This window comes from Cardiocondyla obscurior, linkage group LG10, assembly GCF_019399895.1.
Source record: "Cardiocondyla obscurior isolate alpha-2009 linkage group LG10, Cobs3.1, whole genome shotgun sequence".
Lineage (NCBI taxonomy): Eukaryota > Metazoa > Arthropoda > Insecta > Hymenoptera > Formicidae > Cardiocondyla > Cardiocondyla obscurior.
In genome coordinates this window covers 183393-202976 of record NC_091873.1, presented here as the reverse complement: position 1 = coordinate 202976, position 19584 = coordinate 183393, and the positions used below count along the sequence as shown (strand labels likewise).

The 19584-nt window shown below is 35.9% G+C and overlaps 2 protein-coding genes across 2 annotated transcripts; one reads left to right on the top strand and one right to left on the bottom strand.

Annotated features, from left to right (window-relative positions):
- Positions 1-2538: 2538 nt before the first annotated feature.
- On the bottom strand, positions 2539-4646 carry LOC139106163 (uncharacterized). Its single transcript, XM_070662721.1, has one exon. The coding sequence runs from the start codon at positions 4507-4509 to the stop codon at positions 2539-2541; it is 1971 nt and encodes a 656-aa protein (XP_070518822.1). The 5' UTR covers positions 4510-4646.
- A 6462-nt stretch (positions 4647-11108) lies between these two features.
- On the top strand, positions 11109-13801 carry LOC139106162 (E3 ubiquitin-protein ligase cblA-like). The gene is made up of 7 exons (XM_070662720.1): positions 11109-11190; positions 12044-12188; positions 12296-12375; positions 12521-12598; positions 12728-12982; positions 13077-13151; positions 13233-13801. Exons 1-7 carry the CDS (start codon positions 11109-11111, stop codon positions 13799-13801), a joined length of 1284 nt encoding a protein of 427 aa, XP_070518821.1.
- Positions 13802-19584: the final 5783 nt, after the last annotated feature.

Here is a 19584-nt window from a genome sequence, read left to right as displayed (position 1 = left end):
AATATTTTTAATTATATCGTTAATATATGCAAAATTATATAATAGTTATGTTGTTACGTCCAGGCCGTTGATTATCAAAGATAGGAGGTAAGGATGAGGTAGGTCTGGGTAACTTGACCTTATAATCTCGAGATACACAGTAAATAGTGTACTCGAGATACCGCTCACACCAAAAGCTACGACAAGAGTCAATGTCCCGAGAGACAATGTGACGTCTTATCTAAGCTGCGTGATCGGTGGCCGCTAATTTTGATAAAGCGATACAAGTATCACCTGTTATCAGGGATGGGGCCGGTGCGACTTACAACTAAAATAATTCGAGAAGTCAGATTTACAAAAAAAAACAAACAAAATATATTTCTTAAAATTACAGTAAAATGCGTATACAAGTTTAATTAATTATTATTCACAAGGATGACTTTAAGGAACAGGAGGAGAGAAAAATGTAGGCAGGTGTGATTCAGGGATAATAAAAGGAGTTTGATGTTCGGGATGATAGACAAAAATGACAGGATCGTTGTTGGAAAGGTTATATTCTGTTTTAAAAGCTGGAGGAGGGAAGGATTGAGGTTCAGGAGTTTCTTGAGGTGGGTGAGGGTATTTGTCGGCTACTTGGTCGAGGAAATGTCTGTAACTGGAATTAGGAAGAGATGCAAATGGAGAAGAAAAGGAATGAGAAAAACTCGGGAGAGGAACAGGATGAGGATTATTCGAAGCAAACGAGGGGAGTCGGTGAGGTGACGCGATCGGCGATGGCGAAAACGATGGGCCTTGGGCCTCGCAATAATCCGCGTACAATCGAAGCTCGGGATAACAGATTTTACAGTTGTAGCTTCCGCCGCATGGCATCGGAAGTTTTCTTTTTAACTCGGTAAGCAAATAGTTGTATTTCGACGTATTCTCGTCAGAATCAGCGGAAGTGCGTGGGCAAGTTCGGCTCACTATAAATGAGCGGATCGATTTAATAATAACTTCACGGAAAATTGAAGAAAAATGAGAATCAGACTTACTACTTGGGCAGATTATTAAACAAGCGAAGTTTTAGCGTCAAACGTTCCTCTGGCGGAGCGATGGATTCGTGATTCCGGTGGAAGTCCGGCGGATTTGAGCAGCTCGTGAATCGGGTGGTTAGAGCGGCTACGGATCGGCTGATTCTTCCTTCTGGTTTGTTTAAGCACTCACGAATCGCGGTTAAAGTAACGGCAGGTGTCAAGAGACTTTTTAGAATGTACAATGTTCCGCCCGCTCGCGCTTTTTATATGATTGAAAAGGGCGTTGTTTACGAGTGCCGTGCGCACCGCTTATCATAGGGCAGTCTGATTCACTTTTCCGAATTTTCCGTTGTTATGACTCTTTTCTTAAAAACAATGTACTTGACCTTTCATTTTATCGTTAGTCATCCTTGTGAATTAGAATGTTCTAGAAAGAAAGAAATTAAAAGGGCGTGGACGTAACACCCCCGGCCTTAGACAAATGCTGAGGTTTGAAAGCTCTGCATTTGCAAGATGGAAAAAATGAGTGGGTTAATTTCTTTCTTTCACGAACAATTTAAGAGCTAATTTAAAATTATCGGTTGCCCTTCGTTCCAGATAAAACATTTCTTATCGGAAAGTAAATATATATTTTTTTTTGAATGGAGAGCACACATATCCGTTTTATCTGAAAGGAATGCTGGTTTCTTATCTATTTATAATTGAATATATATATATGTATATATGTATATAATATTTAAATGCTAGGGTAGCAAGTTCCAATTATTTGGAAGGTGTCTTGCCCGAATCCGAGCCGGATTATTGTTTCCTTGAGGTCATCAATTGCCGCCTCACTTTTGTGCTCGATCCTGAAGGTGATGGCTGCGCTGGTCTCATGTAGGTGACGGCGGATTTTTATCCATCCTACTAATCCCTTGAGGTAGGCTTTGGATACTATTTTGGCTCGGTCGGACCACTCGTGTTCTTCGTTCAGTGGTCGCAGGTAGGCGAGGCCGCAGGGGATGGCTTGCCAACGGAGTTGGCAGAAACGATCCTCCAGGAGGTATACCTCGAAGAATGGGACCTTGATGGTCCGGCCCCAATCCCGCAGGGCGACGTATACCGTCTTGTCGATGGTGTAGAGGATCTCTCCCCGTCTCCATATATGTTCTTCCTTTACCGCCACCACTGTGTTGTCATGGATTCGATCGGGCGGAATGTGCATGAACTTGCTCTTCCTTTCCATTCTTCTGGTTAGATCTTCCGTCAGTTCTTCTAATTCCTCCTGGCTGTTAAGTAGTTGTACCCAGAAGAGCGTGGGGAGCTGACCTTAATTATCCGGGCCTTGAGTTCACTTCTGGTCAATGCCTTGGTATTGATGTGTTCAATTCTCGACTCGGTACTCATTTTCTGAAGATGTGATGAGGTTAGTTAGTAAAATTAGTTGGATTTTTATTTATAGGAAAAGGGAGAAAAGAAAAATTTTATTGGTTTTATTTATATTATTATTATTTTTTTTGAAAAATTTTTTTATTATTTTTTTTTATTTTTATTATTATTATTTTTTTTATTCTTTTAATTCGAACGTATATGTTGCTGTTTTTTCTACTGGTATTGTTGGATAAACTTTTGGATGTAAATTTTCCATTTCTAGATGATTCTGGGTGAACGTTGTTTCTGGATCCTGTTTAGGAGCGCTGGCCTTTTCGTATTTGTTCCTTCCTTTTCCCAGATGTAGTAGTAGGTTGGTTATAGAATCCCAGATTGCTCCTATCAAGTAGATTGACCATCCGTAAACCGTGTGTAAGGCATAGCCATGTACGAGAGTATCTATTAATAGTTTGATTGCTCTGCAAGTAAGATATATTCCCATTAATCCTGCGCTGATATTGCCAAAAATTAAGAATTTGCTCCAAAACTTTTGCCAAGTTGATATTGCGATTCTTTCTATTGATGCTTTGTCAATTAAATTAGAGATTGAGCCTCCTTGGATTAATGTTGGTTCGCCCATGATTCCTCGTGCAAGAGTGTTAAGAATGGCTGGTCGTTCGGCCGGAAACATTATGTGATTTTTCAAATCATCTAAATCTGTTTGTGTGTATATTCCGCTCGTGGCTAATGATCCTGGGCTCACATATTTCCAAGTCGGTCTTGTCATTGGTTTCATGACTGTAGGTCGCACTGATTCTACTGGTCTTGGCAAAAATTTATACCACGAGTTATCTAATCTGAACATTGCTGGAGCCAAAGGATTACAGTTTATTTGAGTCCCCTGTTGTAATAGTATATGTGTTTGTGGTGTTAGGAAATAAGTTTCGTTCCCTCTTATTACTGGAAGTTGATCATAACATTCCTCTGTACTTGCAATTTTTACTTCCGTGGGTACACATTTTATAATGTGAATTACTTCTCCTGTTGATACGGCCATGTATCCTGGTCCTTTCATGAAGTGAAAAGCGAAAATATCTGGTGATTGTGTTGCTATTGCTAAAGAATTTCTTAATAATTGTAATTCTAATCTGCATTGTTCTAATATTACATTTCTGTATAATAAATTAAATTGCTGTCGTACATGCCTTTCTACATAAACGAATTTTGAATTAACATATGTAAATAAATCGTAGGATGCCGAGGATCTGTAATTTTTAAATATGTATCCATTTGGATCTGTTAAAAATATTACTAATTTCGGGTGTTCGGTCTGCGTTAATGTAAATCCGCAGCTTGTATATTCGCCTGTCCTGGTTAAAGCGAATACTATATCTCTTTGATTTATGGTATATACGATCTGAGGTGGTTCCACGTTATAATCAGTTATGCTTTCGGCGATCCCTCTGTATAAAAGACTGTATCCTCGTAGATTGCAAGTGTCGCCCGGCTGGGGTTCCCAGAAGGTATTACCTCCTTCCATATCGGTGCAACGTGTAGCTTTTAATTCGCATACAACTCCGGATCTTAATAGCACTTGATTAGAATTTAGTCGGATGTTTGCAGAATAATCTTGTAGCGTTATCTTGATAGTGCTTAATACGATGACTTGCTCCCATGTTCCATAAGGATCGGAGTAGGCGGCTCCGGAACAGGCTCCGTCGTTGTCCACACTTCCGGCCAGGACCACAGGACGGCTTGCGGTAGCATTCGGTTTTAATCCGGTTATTAGTGTGTTGCCAATTGTAAATGTTCCATCCAGATGCATATGTTGACATACTTCTCTTGAGACTTCGTGTATGTATGAATATTTTCCATTATGTACTTCCATGGTGTGCGAAAACATTCCGCATTTTTTAATCATCCTGTCTATTTCCACTTTGCATTGTATAACTTTCACACTTGTAAAATCGTCTATTTGAAGTAGCTGTAGATAAACTTGTGTAGTGTTTATTGAGACGGTCGGAATGTCACATTCTTCTAAGTCGATAAGAGATAGTGTTGTTAGATTAGCTGCTGCTGAGCCACAATCATATCCTATTATCCCGTGGGTGGAAGAGATCGATATTGTTAGTAACAAGAGTATAATTAGTTTGCGGTAATGGTCCATCTGAAAAATTTAATTGGTTAGTGATTTTTAATATGTGAAATTCTTAAACGATTAGGATGCACAATTCGGCTATTTTTATTGATTTTAATTTTTATGTTATTTCTGTTTAAAATTTCCATAATTTCATGAGGTCCAGAATAATGATCACCGAATTTGCCAGGTTTCGGACCTTTTAGCATGAATACGAAATCACCGGGTTTAAAAGTTTGCGTATTTAATTTTTTATCGTAATATTTCTTTGATTTATTCTTTGCTTCGATTACGTTTTCTCGCGCATTTCCTTGTATAGTATGTAATTGAGTGACGAGGTCTATTAGATATTCGTCGTAGTTAGCCAGCTTATCTTCTGGTCCCAGTGGTTCGTTTGATGGAATTCTGGCAATTTTTCCGAATACTAATTCGTATGGTGTATGTTTAGTGGCTTCGTGCACGCTTGTATTATAATTAAATATCGCGAGACTTATCCACTTATCCCACTGATTTTGGTTATTCGCGTATTGTTTTAAATATTCCCCCAGAGCGTGATGAGATCTTTCCAATGAGCCATTTGATTGCGGGTGAAATGCTGTAGTACGGAATTTGCGAATTCTGAATATTTTGGCAACTTTTTTCATTAATTCACTTATAAAATTTCTGCCTTGATCCGTTAGAATTGCTTTTGGAGCTCCCATTATACAGATGAATTGATTTACAAATGCTTCTGCTATTGTTTCGGAAGTTTGATCCGACAATGGTATTCCCATGCAAAATTTGGTTAATTGATCTTGCATTGTTAATATGTATTCATTTCCCCTTTCCGTTTTCGGCAAAGGTCCCACGATATCCATGGCTACCTTATCAAAAGATGATCCTGGTGTATCGGTAATCATCATTGGTTGTTTAGTTTTCACTCTCACTAATTTTTTTAGTTGACACTGTAAACACTGCTGTATGAATTTCTGGATATCTGTTTTTAAATTCTCCCAATAATATTTATGTTTTATTCTGTTATATGTTTTCGTTACTCCACGATGTCCTCCTGTCGGTGAACAATGCGTTTCACTTATTATTACTGTGCGTAAATCGGCTGGTGGATATTTAATTAACCCATTGCAAATTATTATTTTAGTCGTTGCTTCGATAAAAATTAATTGCAGTAGTCGTTTGATGTCGCTCCATGGCACATTATTAACAAAATCTGTTTTTGCTATGCTGATGGTTTCCAGATTGAATTCTTCGGAAATTGTTTGCAAATCTTTTATGGCATTTTTAATATGGTTTAATGTCATTGTTGGTCCTTCTCTCGATCCTTCACTGATAGGTAGAACAATGTGATAATATTTTTTGTATTTAATTATTTCAGCCTTTCCCACTGTAAGTGTTGGTATTTTTGGGAGTTCATTTCGCTCGAATAATTTTTGAGATCCAGAATCTAAAGGTTTTCCGCTAGTATCTGTAAAGTATGTCACGTTATCTTTTCTCAAGAATAGTAGGTCACGAGTATCTATAACGTTGGCTTTCCTTACGCGTATATCGGTGATAACTGGCGTTGACTTTGTTTCAGATTCGTTATTACTCTTATCCTCGTGTGTTTTACTTTCCTGGTCAGATTTTTCTTTATTTTGTTCTCTTTTAGCTGTTTGGCTCCGTGTTTGAATTCTATCTGTGACTGGAAGATTATGAGTTGACACCTCTTTTGTTATTTGAAGTGGCTGCTGTTTTTCTTCTTTTTCGAGAACAAATTCATTCTCTATTTGGTCGTCGATCATAAAATCTTCGTTATCAGATAGATATAATTTAAAATCTTCTTCCTCGCTATCGCTGTCGGATTCTTCTAACATTTTGGCAATTATTTCTGCGTCCTTAGGATCGTTTGGATTCAAAGTTTTCTTCCGATTGATTATGTTACACGGTGTTTGTTCCACTGGATTTCTAGATAAGGCGTCGGCGTTGACATTTGTTTTTCCGGCTTTATATACAACCTCGTAGTCATATTCTGCCAGTTTTAATCTCCAACGCAGTATTCGCATATTGGCGTCTTGTGCGTTTTTAAACCATAATAAAGGCTTATGATCCGTGACTAATGTAAATTTTCGACCGTATAAGTAAGGACGAAAATGTTTTACACAGTAGACTATTGCTAGAGCTTCCTTTTCGTAAGTATCGTATTTTATTTCGTTATCACTTAATGTTCTGGAGGCATAAGCTACAGGTTGATCCTTATTGATTTCTCCTTGTGATAATATGCCTCCTATTGCGATTCCAGAAGCGTCTGTGGTTAGGATGAAAGGTTTTGAAAAATCTGGATATTGTAGCACGGGCTCTTCACAGAGTTTTTGTTTCAAGATTTTAAATGCTTCCTCTTGAATGGATGTCCATTTGAAAGCTATATCGCCTTTTAACAGATTTGTTAATGGCTTAGCTAATTTAGAAAACTCAGGTATAAATCTTCTATAGTATCCTGCTAGTCCGATAAATTGTTTTATATTTTTTGATGTTTTGGGCCGTGGAAATGATTTTACAGCTTCCAATTTCTTCGGATCTGGTTTTACTCCGTTCTTGCTAATCACATGTCCAAGATAAGTGACTTCGCTTTGTAAAAATTCGCATTTATCGGGCTGTAGTTTCAGGTTAGCATCTTCTAATCGTTTCATTAATTTCTTGAATTTTTCTTCGTGTTCTTCTAACGTAGTAGCGTAAACAACGATGTCATCCATGTATACGAATAATTCTTGTCCTTGTAACCCAGCCAATACGATATCCATTAAGCGCTGGAATGTAGCGGGAGCATTTTTTAATCCAAAAGGCATTCTAGCAAATTCGTAATGACCAAAAGGCGTTGTAAAGGCGGTTTTGTGACTATCTTCTGGTGCCATTTTTATTTGGTGAAAGCCTGAGGCTAAGTCACACACGGAAAAATATCGTGCGCCTCCTAGTTGATCTAGGATATCTGTAATGTTCGGTAATGGATATGCATCGCCAATGGTTTTTTCATTTAATGCACGGAAATCTAATACCATTCTCCATCGTTTATTTCCTTGCGAATCTTCCTTTTTCGGTACGATCCAGATAGGCGTGTTGTATGGTGATTGAGATGGCTTGACTATGCCTCCTTTTAGTAATTCTTCAACTTGTTTATTTATTTCGTCTTTATGTATCTGCGGAAATCGATACTGTCTAGTATTTATTGGTTGATCATCCGTGGTTGGAATCTGATGCTGCAGTACGTGAGTAGCGGTGAGTTGTTCCCCTGGTATGTGGAATCTTTCCTGATTTTCCGTTATGATTTTAATTATATTTTTCTTTTCTATTACATTCAAGTGATTTAAACGTAATAGTTGTATTATTTTGTCGAGTCTGTCTTCCGAATCTTTATTCGATATCGTGAAGCACTCTTGGGAACTTTGCAAGTTTTTTGCGAATTTTGAAGACAATTTATTATTATTATTAATTAAAGAAGAGGTTTGGAGATTTCCCTCTCCGGATTTTTCAGAGCCGAGCGATGTCGCTGCATCCTTCTCTCGTACTTCTTGTATATTATTTGTTTCGCGAGAGGTTTGGATACTTCCCTCTCTAGATTTTGCTGAGCCGAGCGATGTCACTGCATCCTTCTCTCGTACTTCTTGAATTTTCTTTGATTTGCGAGAGGTTTGGAGATTTCCCCCTCTGGATTTCGTGGAGCCAGGCGATGTCGTCACATCTCCCGTTTGTGTTCCTTGGATTTTTCTTGTTTTGCGAGAGGTTTGGATACTTCCCTCTCTGGAGTCTTCAAAATTTTCGGAATCGGATTCTTCGTCTTTGCAATTTACGTCGTTACTATCGGAGTCTTGCAAATTTTTGACTTCATTCCGTTGATCGATAATTTTTCGATTAATTGAACCATTATTGATAAGAGGTTCGAGGTTCAAGGTAGGCACTTGAACTTCAGTTTCTTTATCTGTAGTACTTATGATATTCAGATAAGCTTTTCCGTCAACATTTTCCGCTATCGTGTCTCCCAGACTGATTCCATCGGCTAATCTTATCTTCGGAATGTAGCCCTTTTTTATTTGTGGGTTTCCTATTCTCACGAAAAACAATGATTCCGTATGCGGAGGTACGGTAATTTTTTCTGGTGAGAAGAACGAAACGTTGGTTCCCGATATTTTTAAGTTTCCCTTCGCGTAGTCGATTTTGCTACCTGTCTGCGTAAAGAAATCGTTTCCGAGTATGCCGGCTTGTGCTATAGGAAAATCGCCAGGAACCACATGAAACGTCACTGGTATCTTGAAGAGATTTAATTTTGTTTCACCGAGAGTATAAACTGGATGCTCGTTAATTCCACTCAATTTTAACACTACACTGTGATTAACTATTTCACTCCCGGATAAAAATTGCTCTTTGACGATATTCGGCCCGGAGCCTGTGTCCAACATAAAGATCAAATCTATACCGTGTAAATTTATTTGAATTGTTGGTACATGGCTCTGTTTATCAAGATTAACAGTGACAGGCCGGACGTCGCAGAACAGCGAATTTCTTATAATCTTTGACTGGTCGAGGGGCGTGAAATCCGTTCGGTCCCCTCTGTCACGCCCGTTTTTGAGGGGCCGAGTAAGTTTCCCGCATTCATATTTTTCCGGCGATCATTATTTATTGATCTTAGTTCGCAATTTTCCAGGAGGTGTCCTTCCTTTTTACAGTACCGGCAGAATAACGAATTTTTGGATATTGAGCTCTGTCCCGTTTTAAATCGGCATTCTTTAGCATTATGCCCGTTATTATTACAAATTTGACAAACAGTTCTGAATTTGTTATCTGTGTTTTTAAATTCGTTTTGTTTTTTCCAACAATTATGAGCTGAGTGCCCGGGCTTATCGCACCACTGACAGATAACTACAGGTTTACTAGTATTTACTTTACAATTCTTAGCCGTGTGCCCGGTTTTGGTACATATTTGACAAGTCAACAGATTTTCTTTTATTAATGTTACTGGTCGATAACTTTGTGGATTACGATGCCGACATTTGTCGGCACTGTGACCGCGTTTCTTGCAAATTTGGCAAATTAAAATATCTGTTCCCGGATTTTTACAAGAAGAACTCGAGTGTCCTTCCTTTAAACAATTTTGACAATATGATTTTGCTTGTTTTTCAGAACTGTTATTTCGTAAATTATTAATTTCTTGTAATTCCCGTTCTATATTAATTGCGTTAGTTACTGTCTCGTTAATTTCCAAATTCCGCGTTATTCTTTGTTCGATTTCCGGTTTTAAACCTCTAATAAAGCATTTACACATATCTTGTTGTAAAGCTTTTCTCAATGCTTCCGTGACACCTCCCGTTTTTCGATGACATTCTAATATTTGTTTGCCGATATGTTTCAGTCGATTAGCGAACGAAACCACGTCTTCCGCATTTTTCTGATAAATACGGCCCATTTCGCCTTGTAATTGGTAAATATTTTTCGCTTCCCCGAAAACTTCTTGCAAATAATTGGTCAATTTATTGATACTACTAAATTCTTCATCTTGAATGGTGCGTCGAGCTTCGCCTACAATTCGGGTTCTAATAACCTTGGTGAATTGAGGTTCTGCTTCTGGAGGTAGCATATTTTTCGCTTCCTTACACCCTTCGATGAAATAAGATAATGACGAGCTTTTACCGTCGAAAAAAGGTACGGCTTCTACCGCGTATTTTAATGTAGCGAAGGGGTTATGATTGGTAATTATTTTTGTTTCTTTAGGAGTGGTCTGCATCGTGGATTCGGATTCGTTTCCACTTAGAATTTCGGGAATTTCGTTAATAGTAACGTGTTTAGCAGGTGGTTGAGAAGGAGTTTCGGCTATTTTACTCTCGTCAAGAGTAAAATCAATATTTTTCGCGACTGATTGAAAAGGAGTTGAAGTTGTTTTAGAACTTTGTGAACTTTCTATGGCTGTTTTATATAATTCGTCTATTACTGATTTATCGGTTTTGCTTCTCGTATTATCCGCCATAAGTCGCACTCAACATCCCGGACGAGCCCCCAAAATTTAGGTTCTGTTACGTCCAGGCCGTTGATTATCAAAGATAGGAGGTAAGGATGAGGTAGGTCTGGGTAACTTGACCTTATAATCTCGAGATACACAGTAAATAGTGTACTCGAGATACCGCTCACACCAAAAGCTACGACAAGAGTCAATGTCCCGAGAGACAATGTGACGTCTTATCTAAGCTGCGTGATCGGTGGCCGCTAATTTTGATAAAGCGATACAAGTATCACCTGTTATCAGGGATGGGGCCGGTGCGACTTACAACTAAAATAATTCGAGAAGTCAGATTTACAAAAAAAAACAAACAAAATATATTTCTTAAAATTACAGTAAAATGCGTATACAAGTTTAATTAATTATTATTCACAAGGATGACTTTAAGGAACAGGAGGAGAGAAAAATGTAGGCAGGTGTGATTCAGGGATAATAAAAGGAGTTTGATGTTCGGGATGATAGACAAAAATGACAGGATCGTTGTTGGAAAGGTTATATTCTGTTTTAAAAGCTGGAGGAGGGAAGGATTGAGGTTCAGGAGTTTCTTGAGGTGGGTGAGGGTATTTGTCGGCTACTTGGTCGAGGAAATGTCTGTAACTGGAATTAGGAAGAGATGCAAATGGAGAAGAAAAGGAATGAGAAAAACTCGGGAGAGGAACAGGATGAGGATTATTCGAAGCAAACGAGGGGAGTCGGTGAGGTGACGCGATCGGCGATGGCGAAAACGATGGGCCTTGGGCCTCGCAATAATCCGCGTACAATCGAAGCTCGGGATAACAGATTTTACAGTTGTAGCTTCCGCCGCATGGCATCGGAAGTTTTCTTTTTAACTCGGTAAGCAAATAGTTGTATTTCGACGTATTCTCGTCAGAATCAGCGGAAGTGCGTGGGCAAGTTCGGCTCACTATAAATGAGCGGATCGATTTAATAATAACTTCACGGAAAATTGAAGAAAAATGAGAATCAGACTTACTACTTGGGCAGATTATTAAACAAGCGAAGTTTTAGCGTCAAACGTTCCTCTGGCGGAGCGATGGATTCGTGATTCCGGTGGAAGTCCGGCGGATTTGAGCAGCTCGTGAATCGGGTGGTTAGAGCGGCTACGGATCGGCTGATTCTTCCTTCTGGTTTGTTTAAGCACTCACGAATCGCGGTTAAAGTAACGGCAGGTGTCAAGAGACTTTTTAGAATGTACAATGTTCCGCCCGCTCGCGCTTTTTATATGATTGAAAAGGGCGTTGTTTACGAGTGCCGTGCGCACCGCTTATCATAGGGCAGTCTGATTCACTTTTCCGAATTTTCCGTTGTTATGACTCTTTTCTTAAAAACAATGTACTTGACCTTTCATTTTATCGTTAGTCATCCTTGTGAATTAGAATGTTCTAGAAAGAAAGAAATTAAAAGGGCGTGGACGTAACAATATTTATGTTATATTTATGAGCAGTTATATTTATGTTATATAAATATTGGTTAATATTGTTTTATACAACATTACAGTTTTTAATTTATTTGTACCAATTAAATAATGATCTATTATTTATTTTTTAGATAAATTGTCACATGTAATTATGGATCAAGAATTGGATTTACGTCGTTTAAATAATGGTGTTAAACCTAGACGACCTCGTAAAAGGGCTACTATAGAGCTTGATAGAAAAATAATAACTGCGCAAGAAGATTTAACTAATAACAGGTAATTGTTTTATTATTTTAAAATTATTGTCACATTTAACATTAAAATAGTTTTATGTTAAGAAAATTTTGTTAACTTTCCATTTTTAACTGTTTCAATCTTTTCAGGTTGTCAGTCAGAGAATTTTTATTAATGTTTAACAGAAGCACTAATATCGTTCAAATGGAACAAATGACATCAGTAGAAGGTAAATGTATAAAATTTAGATATATGTATATAACATATCAAACAAAATTTTGCAAATTTATTGGAGATTAATAGTCATTTATTACTATTATAGTGATTAAATAAATAAGTTTAAAGCCGTAGTATATAACAGCTATATTTTTCAGATACCGAATTAATAAACGAGATTCAGATTGCAGACTTGACATTGTTCTCCGATCGTGTAGACGAAACTCCTCAAACAAGTAAGTATTAACATTGTAACATTTTACATTAAAAGCATATTAAATCTATTAACATTATTTTTCAATTTTCATCATTTAAGTTGTATGTAAAAATTTTAACTTATTATTTATTCAAATTTCTTATTTTAGGAAGACGAAGTAACAGAGGCAGACTTATGCAAATACAACAAAATGTATCCACACAAGAGATACAAAATGTATTTCAACAAGAGATACAAAATATATCCACACAAGAAATACAAAATGTATCCACGCAAGAGATACAAAATGTATCTACACAAGAGATACAAAATATATCCACACGAGAAATACAAAATGTATCCACACAAGAAATACAAAATATATCCACAGAAGAGATGCAAAATGCATCTGAATCAAATGCAGGTAATAAGTGATATATTAAATTATTCGAAACACAACAATTTGATTAAATTTTATAATATATATTAACAAAAAACATTTAATTTCTTTTGTTTAGGTACAAATAGAGAACATACCGCAGATATACAAAATCCAGAGACATCTGAAACAAATAATTATGTTTACTCTGAAAGTAATGTTACAATGCAAACTATTATTTATAAAACAACATAAATTAACATTAAATTAATTTTGACTGTTATTTTTCTTATAGATGATGGATCACGTGAAGAAGAAGTGAATCAAGTCTCGGAAGACGAAACTCACGAAGAAGAAGAGTATCAAATCTTGGATGAAGAAACACACGAGGAAGAAGAGTATCGAATTTCGGACGACGAAATACTTGATGAAGAACTGCATTATATCTCGGACGACGAAATAGATGAAGAAGAAAAAAACGAATCACGCAACGTAGAAATATTTGATATCTCAAACGACGAATCACATGTTGATGAAATACACGAAATCACGGAAGAGGTACTACACGACGAAGGAGTATACGAAATCCCGGAAGATGACTACAGTTATTTGACTGATACTAGCAATACAGAAGATCTACCTTTCCACAATGTAGACTGGAATGTAACGAAAACTCTAAGTCCATCAGAAGCAAAATCTTCTTCAGACATATGCACGGTATGCCTTACTAACGAGCGCACACATGCTTTCGTACCTTGTGGACATCTTGCCTGTTGCGTTACATGTATCAAACGTTTGGAAGCTAAGCGTTGTCCCATATGCAACGACCCGTATGAAACCTACATAAGGATTAGAAAACCATAAGACATTACAGCATATTTATGTAAAAATATGTTTAGATTTAAGAGATAAAATCTTTAGGCGTGTTACTTCGTGTGGAAAAGATACAACATAACTTTATACTGATGTTTGTTATTTTTGAACAAAGTTCTGATACATATAAGTTACAAAACGGACTGAAATACACTGTGATACGTTATAGCTTTAGATACTGTTATTTTATGTACAAGCGTAGAACGTGATATAACTCGATCTCTAATGTGTATCGGCTGCGTGTTAATGCTTTTGTCGTAACGGTTGCTTTTGTATCTTTTCGTCGCTTATGACTGTGTAGTTGTAAAACATATTTTTATCCGATTATGCCAAAGTGCGCTTTACCAAACCGTTGTAATGTAGCAGCGATTCTGATGTAACTTGTTTTATTCTTTAGTATTCGAGCATGCAGTTGTAATACTTATAGATTGCAAAACGGACTTAGATACAGTGTGATACGTTATAGCTTTAGATACTATTATTTTATTTACAAGCGTAGAACGTGATGTAACTTGAACTCTAATGTGTATCGGCTGCGTGTGAATACTTTTGTTGTAACGATTTCTTTTGTTTTTTTTATCGGTTATGAATGTGTAGTTAGTAAGTTAATTTTTTTCCCGATTATTAAAAAATATCAAAATATATGTATACAGTTATTTTTTTATATCGCAACGACTTTTAAAATTCGTTAAATCTATTTTTATACCTGTAACAAACAGTACATTATAAAATTCAACGTAATAAATTATTGTTAAATAAGATTAATTTTCTATGCTGTACACTATGCATAATACCTACTTCCTAATTACTATTTTTATTCTATCCTGCCGCTGACTGCCTCGCACAAAGTAATATCCATAAACAACGCGTCCACAAATAAATAATAATATTAAATTAATATTTTGCGGTAACCAGTCTTATATGGTAAGTGGCACTTCCATTTTCTGATTCACCCTGTATATGATATAAAAGTCGCATTTGAACGGTGGGCCACTGATCTGTGGGCTTTTGAACGGTGGGCCACTGATCTGTGGGCCATTGAACGGTGGGCCACTGATCTGTGGGCCATTGAACGGTGGGCCACTGATCTGTGGGCTTTTGAACGGTGGGCCACTGATCTGTGGGCAATTGAACGGTGGACCATTGATCTGTGGGCCATTGAACGGTGGGCCATTGATCTGTGGGCTTTTGAACGGTGGGCCATTGATCTGTGGGCTTTTGAACGGTGGGCATTTATCCGTGGGCAAACGAACAAAAATTCACTTTCTGTGGGCGTTTGATCTGTGGTCATTTGAACGGTGGGCAACTTTTCGTGTCCAATCGCACTGTGTCCATTTGATACGTGGCCAATCGCTACGTGGGCAATAGAACCGTGTCCAATTGATCTGTGTCCAATTGAGCTGTGTCCAATCGCACTGTGTCCTATTGATACGTGGCCAATCGCTACGTGGGCAATAGAACTGTGGGCAACTGACATACACTCGATAAAAGCCAGTAGACGAGAGGCGTTTCCTCGCGCATGCGCGAAGCGTTAGACGTCATATAATTCTCTTGGCAACACGCGCCGTTAAAACAGAAGAATGAACAGAAGAAAGTCGTGCGGAATCTTCCGTGGGACAGTATTGTTAGACGAGAGACGTTTCCTCGCGCATGCGCGGCAAGTAGGACTCAGTTCAGTAGGTGTTGATATAAACGGGAGAGCCTCAAGGTACCCGTGCATGTTATTTTTAGTACAAGTAACATTTATTCATTAGTACTTATTCAAATTATAATAGTTTTTACTATTATTATTTATTGTACACTGTCAATCATACTTTAAATAAATATTAATAAATAAATATTACGTGTGGTAAAAATAGCATGTACGGGGTATCCGAGGCTCTCCCGTTTATATCAACACGTACTGAACTGAGCCCTACTAGCCGCGCATGCGCGATAAAACGGGTCCCGCGTGGGAGAATCTTCTACGAGTTTCACGCGCGTTTTCCATCATTTGTTCCTTTGCCTCTTACGTGATCACGTCGTTACGTCTGTAGAATTCTCGAATCTTTACGCATAATATTCTCACGTCGTTACCTGTGTAAAGTGCTCATGTCGTTACGTATGAAATGCTCATGTCGTTACCTGTGCTAATGCTCATGTCGTTACGAATGAAATGCTCATGTCGTTACCTGTGCTAATGCTCATGTCTTTACCTGTGTAAATGCTCATGTCGTTACCTGTGTAAATGCTCATGTCGTTACCTGTGCTAATGCTCATGTCTTTACCTGTGCTAATGCTCATGTCTTTACCTGTGTAAATGCTCATGTCTTTACCTGTGTAAATGCTCATGTCGTTCTTCACTGACGTCGCTATTGCCGTAAGACATCTTATAATCGTCATCCTGGTGTAGAACTTCGGAACGTATAATAGATCAAGATATAATACTGTTCAAAAAGTATTATCATTCTTTACCATACGTATTTCAACTTGCTCTCAGTGCTTTTTCATCAACGTAAGTAACCGATTACTTTTCTTAGGAAAAATCTCACATTTGTTCCATTTCAATAGATTTATTTTAAGCATATCAATTATTTATACATAAATAACAGCAGAATATTATGTGTGTTACATTACTTTATTTAAGGATTTTTTCAAATATTCTATTCTTCTCTTGTGTATCATGTGCTTGTGCCCTAGACATGATTTGATTAAAAAAGTAGAAGCAATAATTTATCGTTGTGCGTCGCACATGAGTTAAATAAAGATTTATCTTTCCTGTCCATTTGCAAAGAGATATGTGTAGAACGTTGGATGGCATACATATCACATTGTTGTTTTGTAAATGTAATTTTATATTATTTGTTATATTAAAAAAAGCTTAATTATTACTAAAATATCAAAGTTATTTTTATTTTGTAAGATTGATATATTGTACAAACTAGTGTTTATAGTATTATTTGTAATTTTTTATAACATCTTATTTATATTATTACATTTTTTCAATTATTTTCAGATGGAGGAAATATGTGGGAAAAAACCTGGTACAAAAATTTATGTTTATCGTGGTTATGCTTACAATAAGGATTCCCGTAATTCGTCTATTCTACGATGTAATACTAGACGGTCTTCGAAATGTTCTGGAACACTCAAAGTCAATGAAGATGGTCAAATATGTTTAGTTCAAGAACATATTCATGCTCCAATAACATTCAGAACAACACGAAATATTATGATACAAGAAATGTTGCAACAATGTCGAGATACATCTTTATCATTAAAAGACATATTTGATAATATCTGCAGAAAGTAAGTAAATTATGGTATATTATTAAAAAAAAGGATACAAATTATAGATCTTGTAATTTTGCATTTAATATAAGAATTGTTTACTGATTCTAGCTTGTATTTATTATTTTACAGGTATCCTGAAACTGCTACAACAGTCTCGTATACAACATTGAAATCTACCTTATACCGTCAAAGAAAGAAACTTCGTCCAACTTTACCGAAAGACATGAACAATCTTGCTGCGATATTATCAATGTATAAACCGCTTGAGAGATTTTATCAAGGAGATGTAACTTGCACGGATGGAAAAAAGGCGTTAATATTTACAAGTGTCGGGTTATTGCAAGAATTAGAAAAATCAACTGAACTTTACATGGATGGTACATTTAATGTAAGTGCATATATCATATGGTATAATTAGTTTATTTAATTTTTATTGTGAAAGAAAAACACTACATTTAAAAGTAATATTATATTTGTAATGTAATATTTACAGATTGTTCCACGTGTACCATTAATGAGTCAAATGTATTCAGTGCATACCCGATATATAAATGCAGTAAGTAAATTCAAAATAAAAGTATTTATAATTAGCTGTGTTATACTAAAGTATTGTTCCAAAAAATATAAAAACATTAAACTTACAAGATTATTTAAATAAATAATACGTTATATGTTACAGGGTATTGCTGTGGTCTTTATTCTGTGTGAAAGTCGTTCTAGTAACATGTACAGAGCTGTTTGGAACAAAATTATGAAATTAGCTCCAACACTAAAACAAAATGTAAAGTTTATAATGACTGACTATGAGATAGCAGCCATGAATGTGCTAAGTGAACAATTTCCAGCAGCAGAGGCACATGGGTGCTGGTTTCATTATAATCAGGTATTATAATTGTTTATAATTGAGAATAATGTAATAATATCTTCATATTTTTATTTTATCTATATATGTAATCTTTGAGGCTACACAACTCATTTACAGGCACTTTTACGTAAATGGAAACAATTAGGATTAATAAATGCACCAAGAATAATTTTATCGATGACAATGACTATGGCATTGATTCCTTCGCATTATTTTGAGAAAGCATTTTCCTACATACAATTCGAAGTTGATCAAGTTTCTCAAGCACATCCTGCTGTTAATGAGTTTTTGACATATGTACGCAGGACGTGGTTATCTTTGGCATCAAAAGTCAGTGTTTTTGACTGTCCTGTACGAACAAATAATATAACAGAAAGTTTCTACAGCATCGCGAAAAGAAAATTCGGCAAAGCGCATGAAAACATCTGGAGTTTCTTGGGTAACGTTATTATTTTCATTCAATTTCATATTACGACAGTACTAAATTCACAGAAAATTGTTTCATTTAGATAATCTAGGAAAACTGATAACAGATGAAGAACTAAAGCTAAAGCGCTTAAAAACAATCTCAACAAATAATCGTACAAATATTAAAACTAAATTACGAGATAACAAAATACTGGAAGTTCAAAAATATTTTGCAGCAGGCAGGTTAGTAAATATTTAATAAAGATATATGACAATAATTTTATTAAAGTTAATATATACGTTTCTGTAAAATTTTTTACTTATTTTATTCAGTTATTTAATATGAAACTGGTTGTAATTGGAACAACAACAAATTTTAATGTAATTTATCTACATGTTTTATTTTTTGTAGAATTGATCTAATTCACTTCTTACGTCTCTTTAGCGACAAATATCAAAACATATTGCATATAGAACTAAACAGTACGTTTATTTTTTATAATAAATAGTTTTGTTTATTACTAAATTTTTTTGCTGTAAAAATACAATTATTTGTGTTTTAGATGATAATACTCATGCAACTGATGCAATACCCGATGAAGATTACAATCATAAGCGTATTGATAATGAATCGATCACAAAAGATAAAGCACAATCTGTAAAAATAAAAACCGTTACAAGACATAACAAATTATACAGAAAATAATAATTCACATAAAACATATCCAAGTACAAGTACAAGACAGGAATTGTCCATTAATGATAAGGATAAGCATAAAAATTTCAGAACTGTAATATTTAATTCTTAAAATTAAATACGCAAATGTTCTATAAAATTATACTTTTATTACGCTTAAAATTATATTTCTTAACTAAATGTTTTCCTATTAATTTAGATGAAGAATCTACAAATACACTTTATCAAAATACAAGTTTAACTCATATATCAGACCACAATTATTATAAGTTCATACAGTCGTAAAAAATACAAGGTATACTATAACAGTATAAGTTTACTATAAGATAAGTGACTTTGTCATTTAACATGTATGTGCGAATACTATTCAATCTGTTAATTTTTCATATAGATAACTAAATTTAAAAAAAAATAAATCAAGTCTTGGACGACGAAATAGATGAGGAAAAAATAAACGAAGTAACGGAAGAGATACTACACGACGAAGGAGAGTACGAAATCCCGGAAGATGACTACAGTTATTTGACTGAT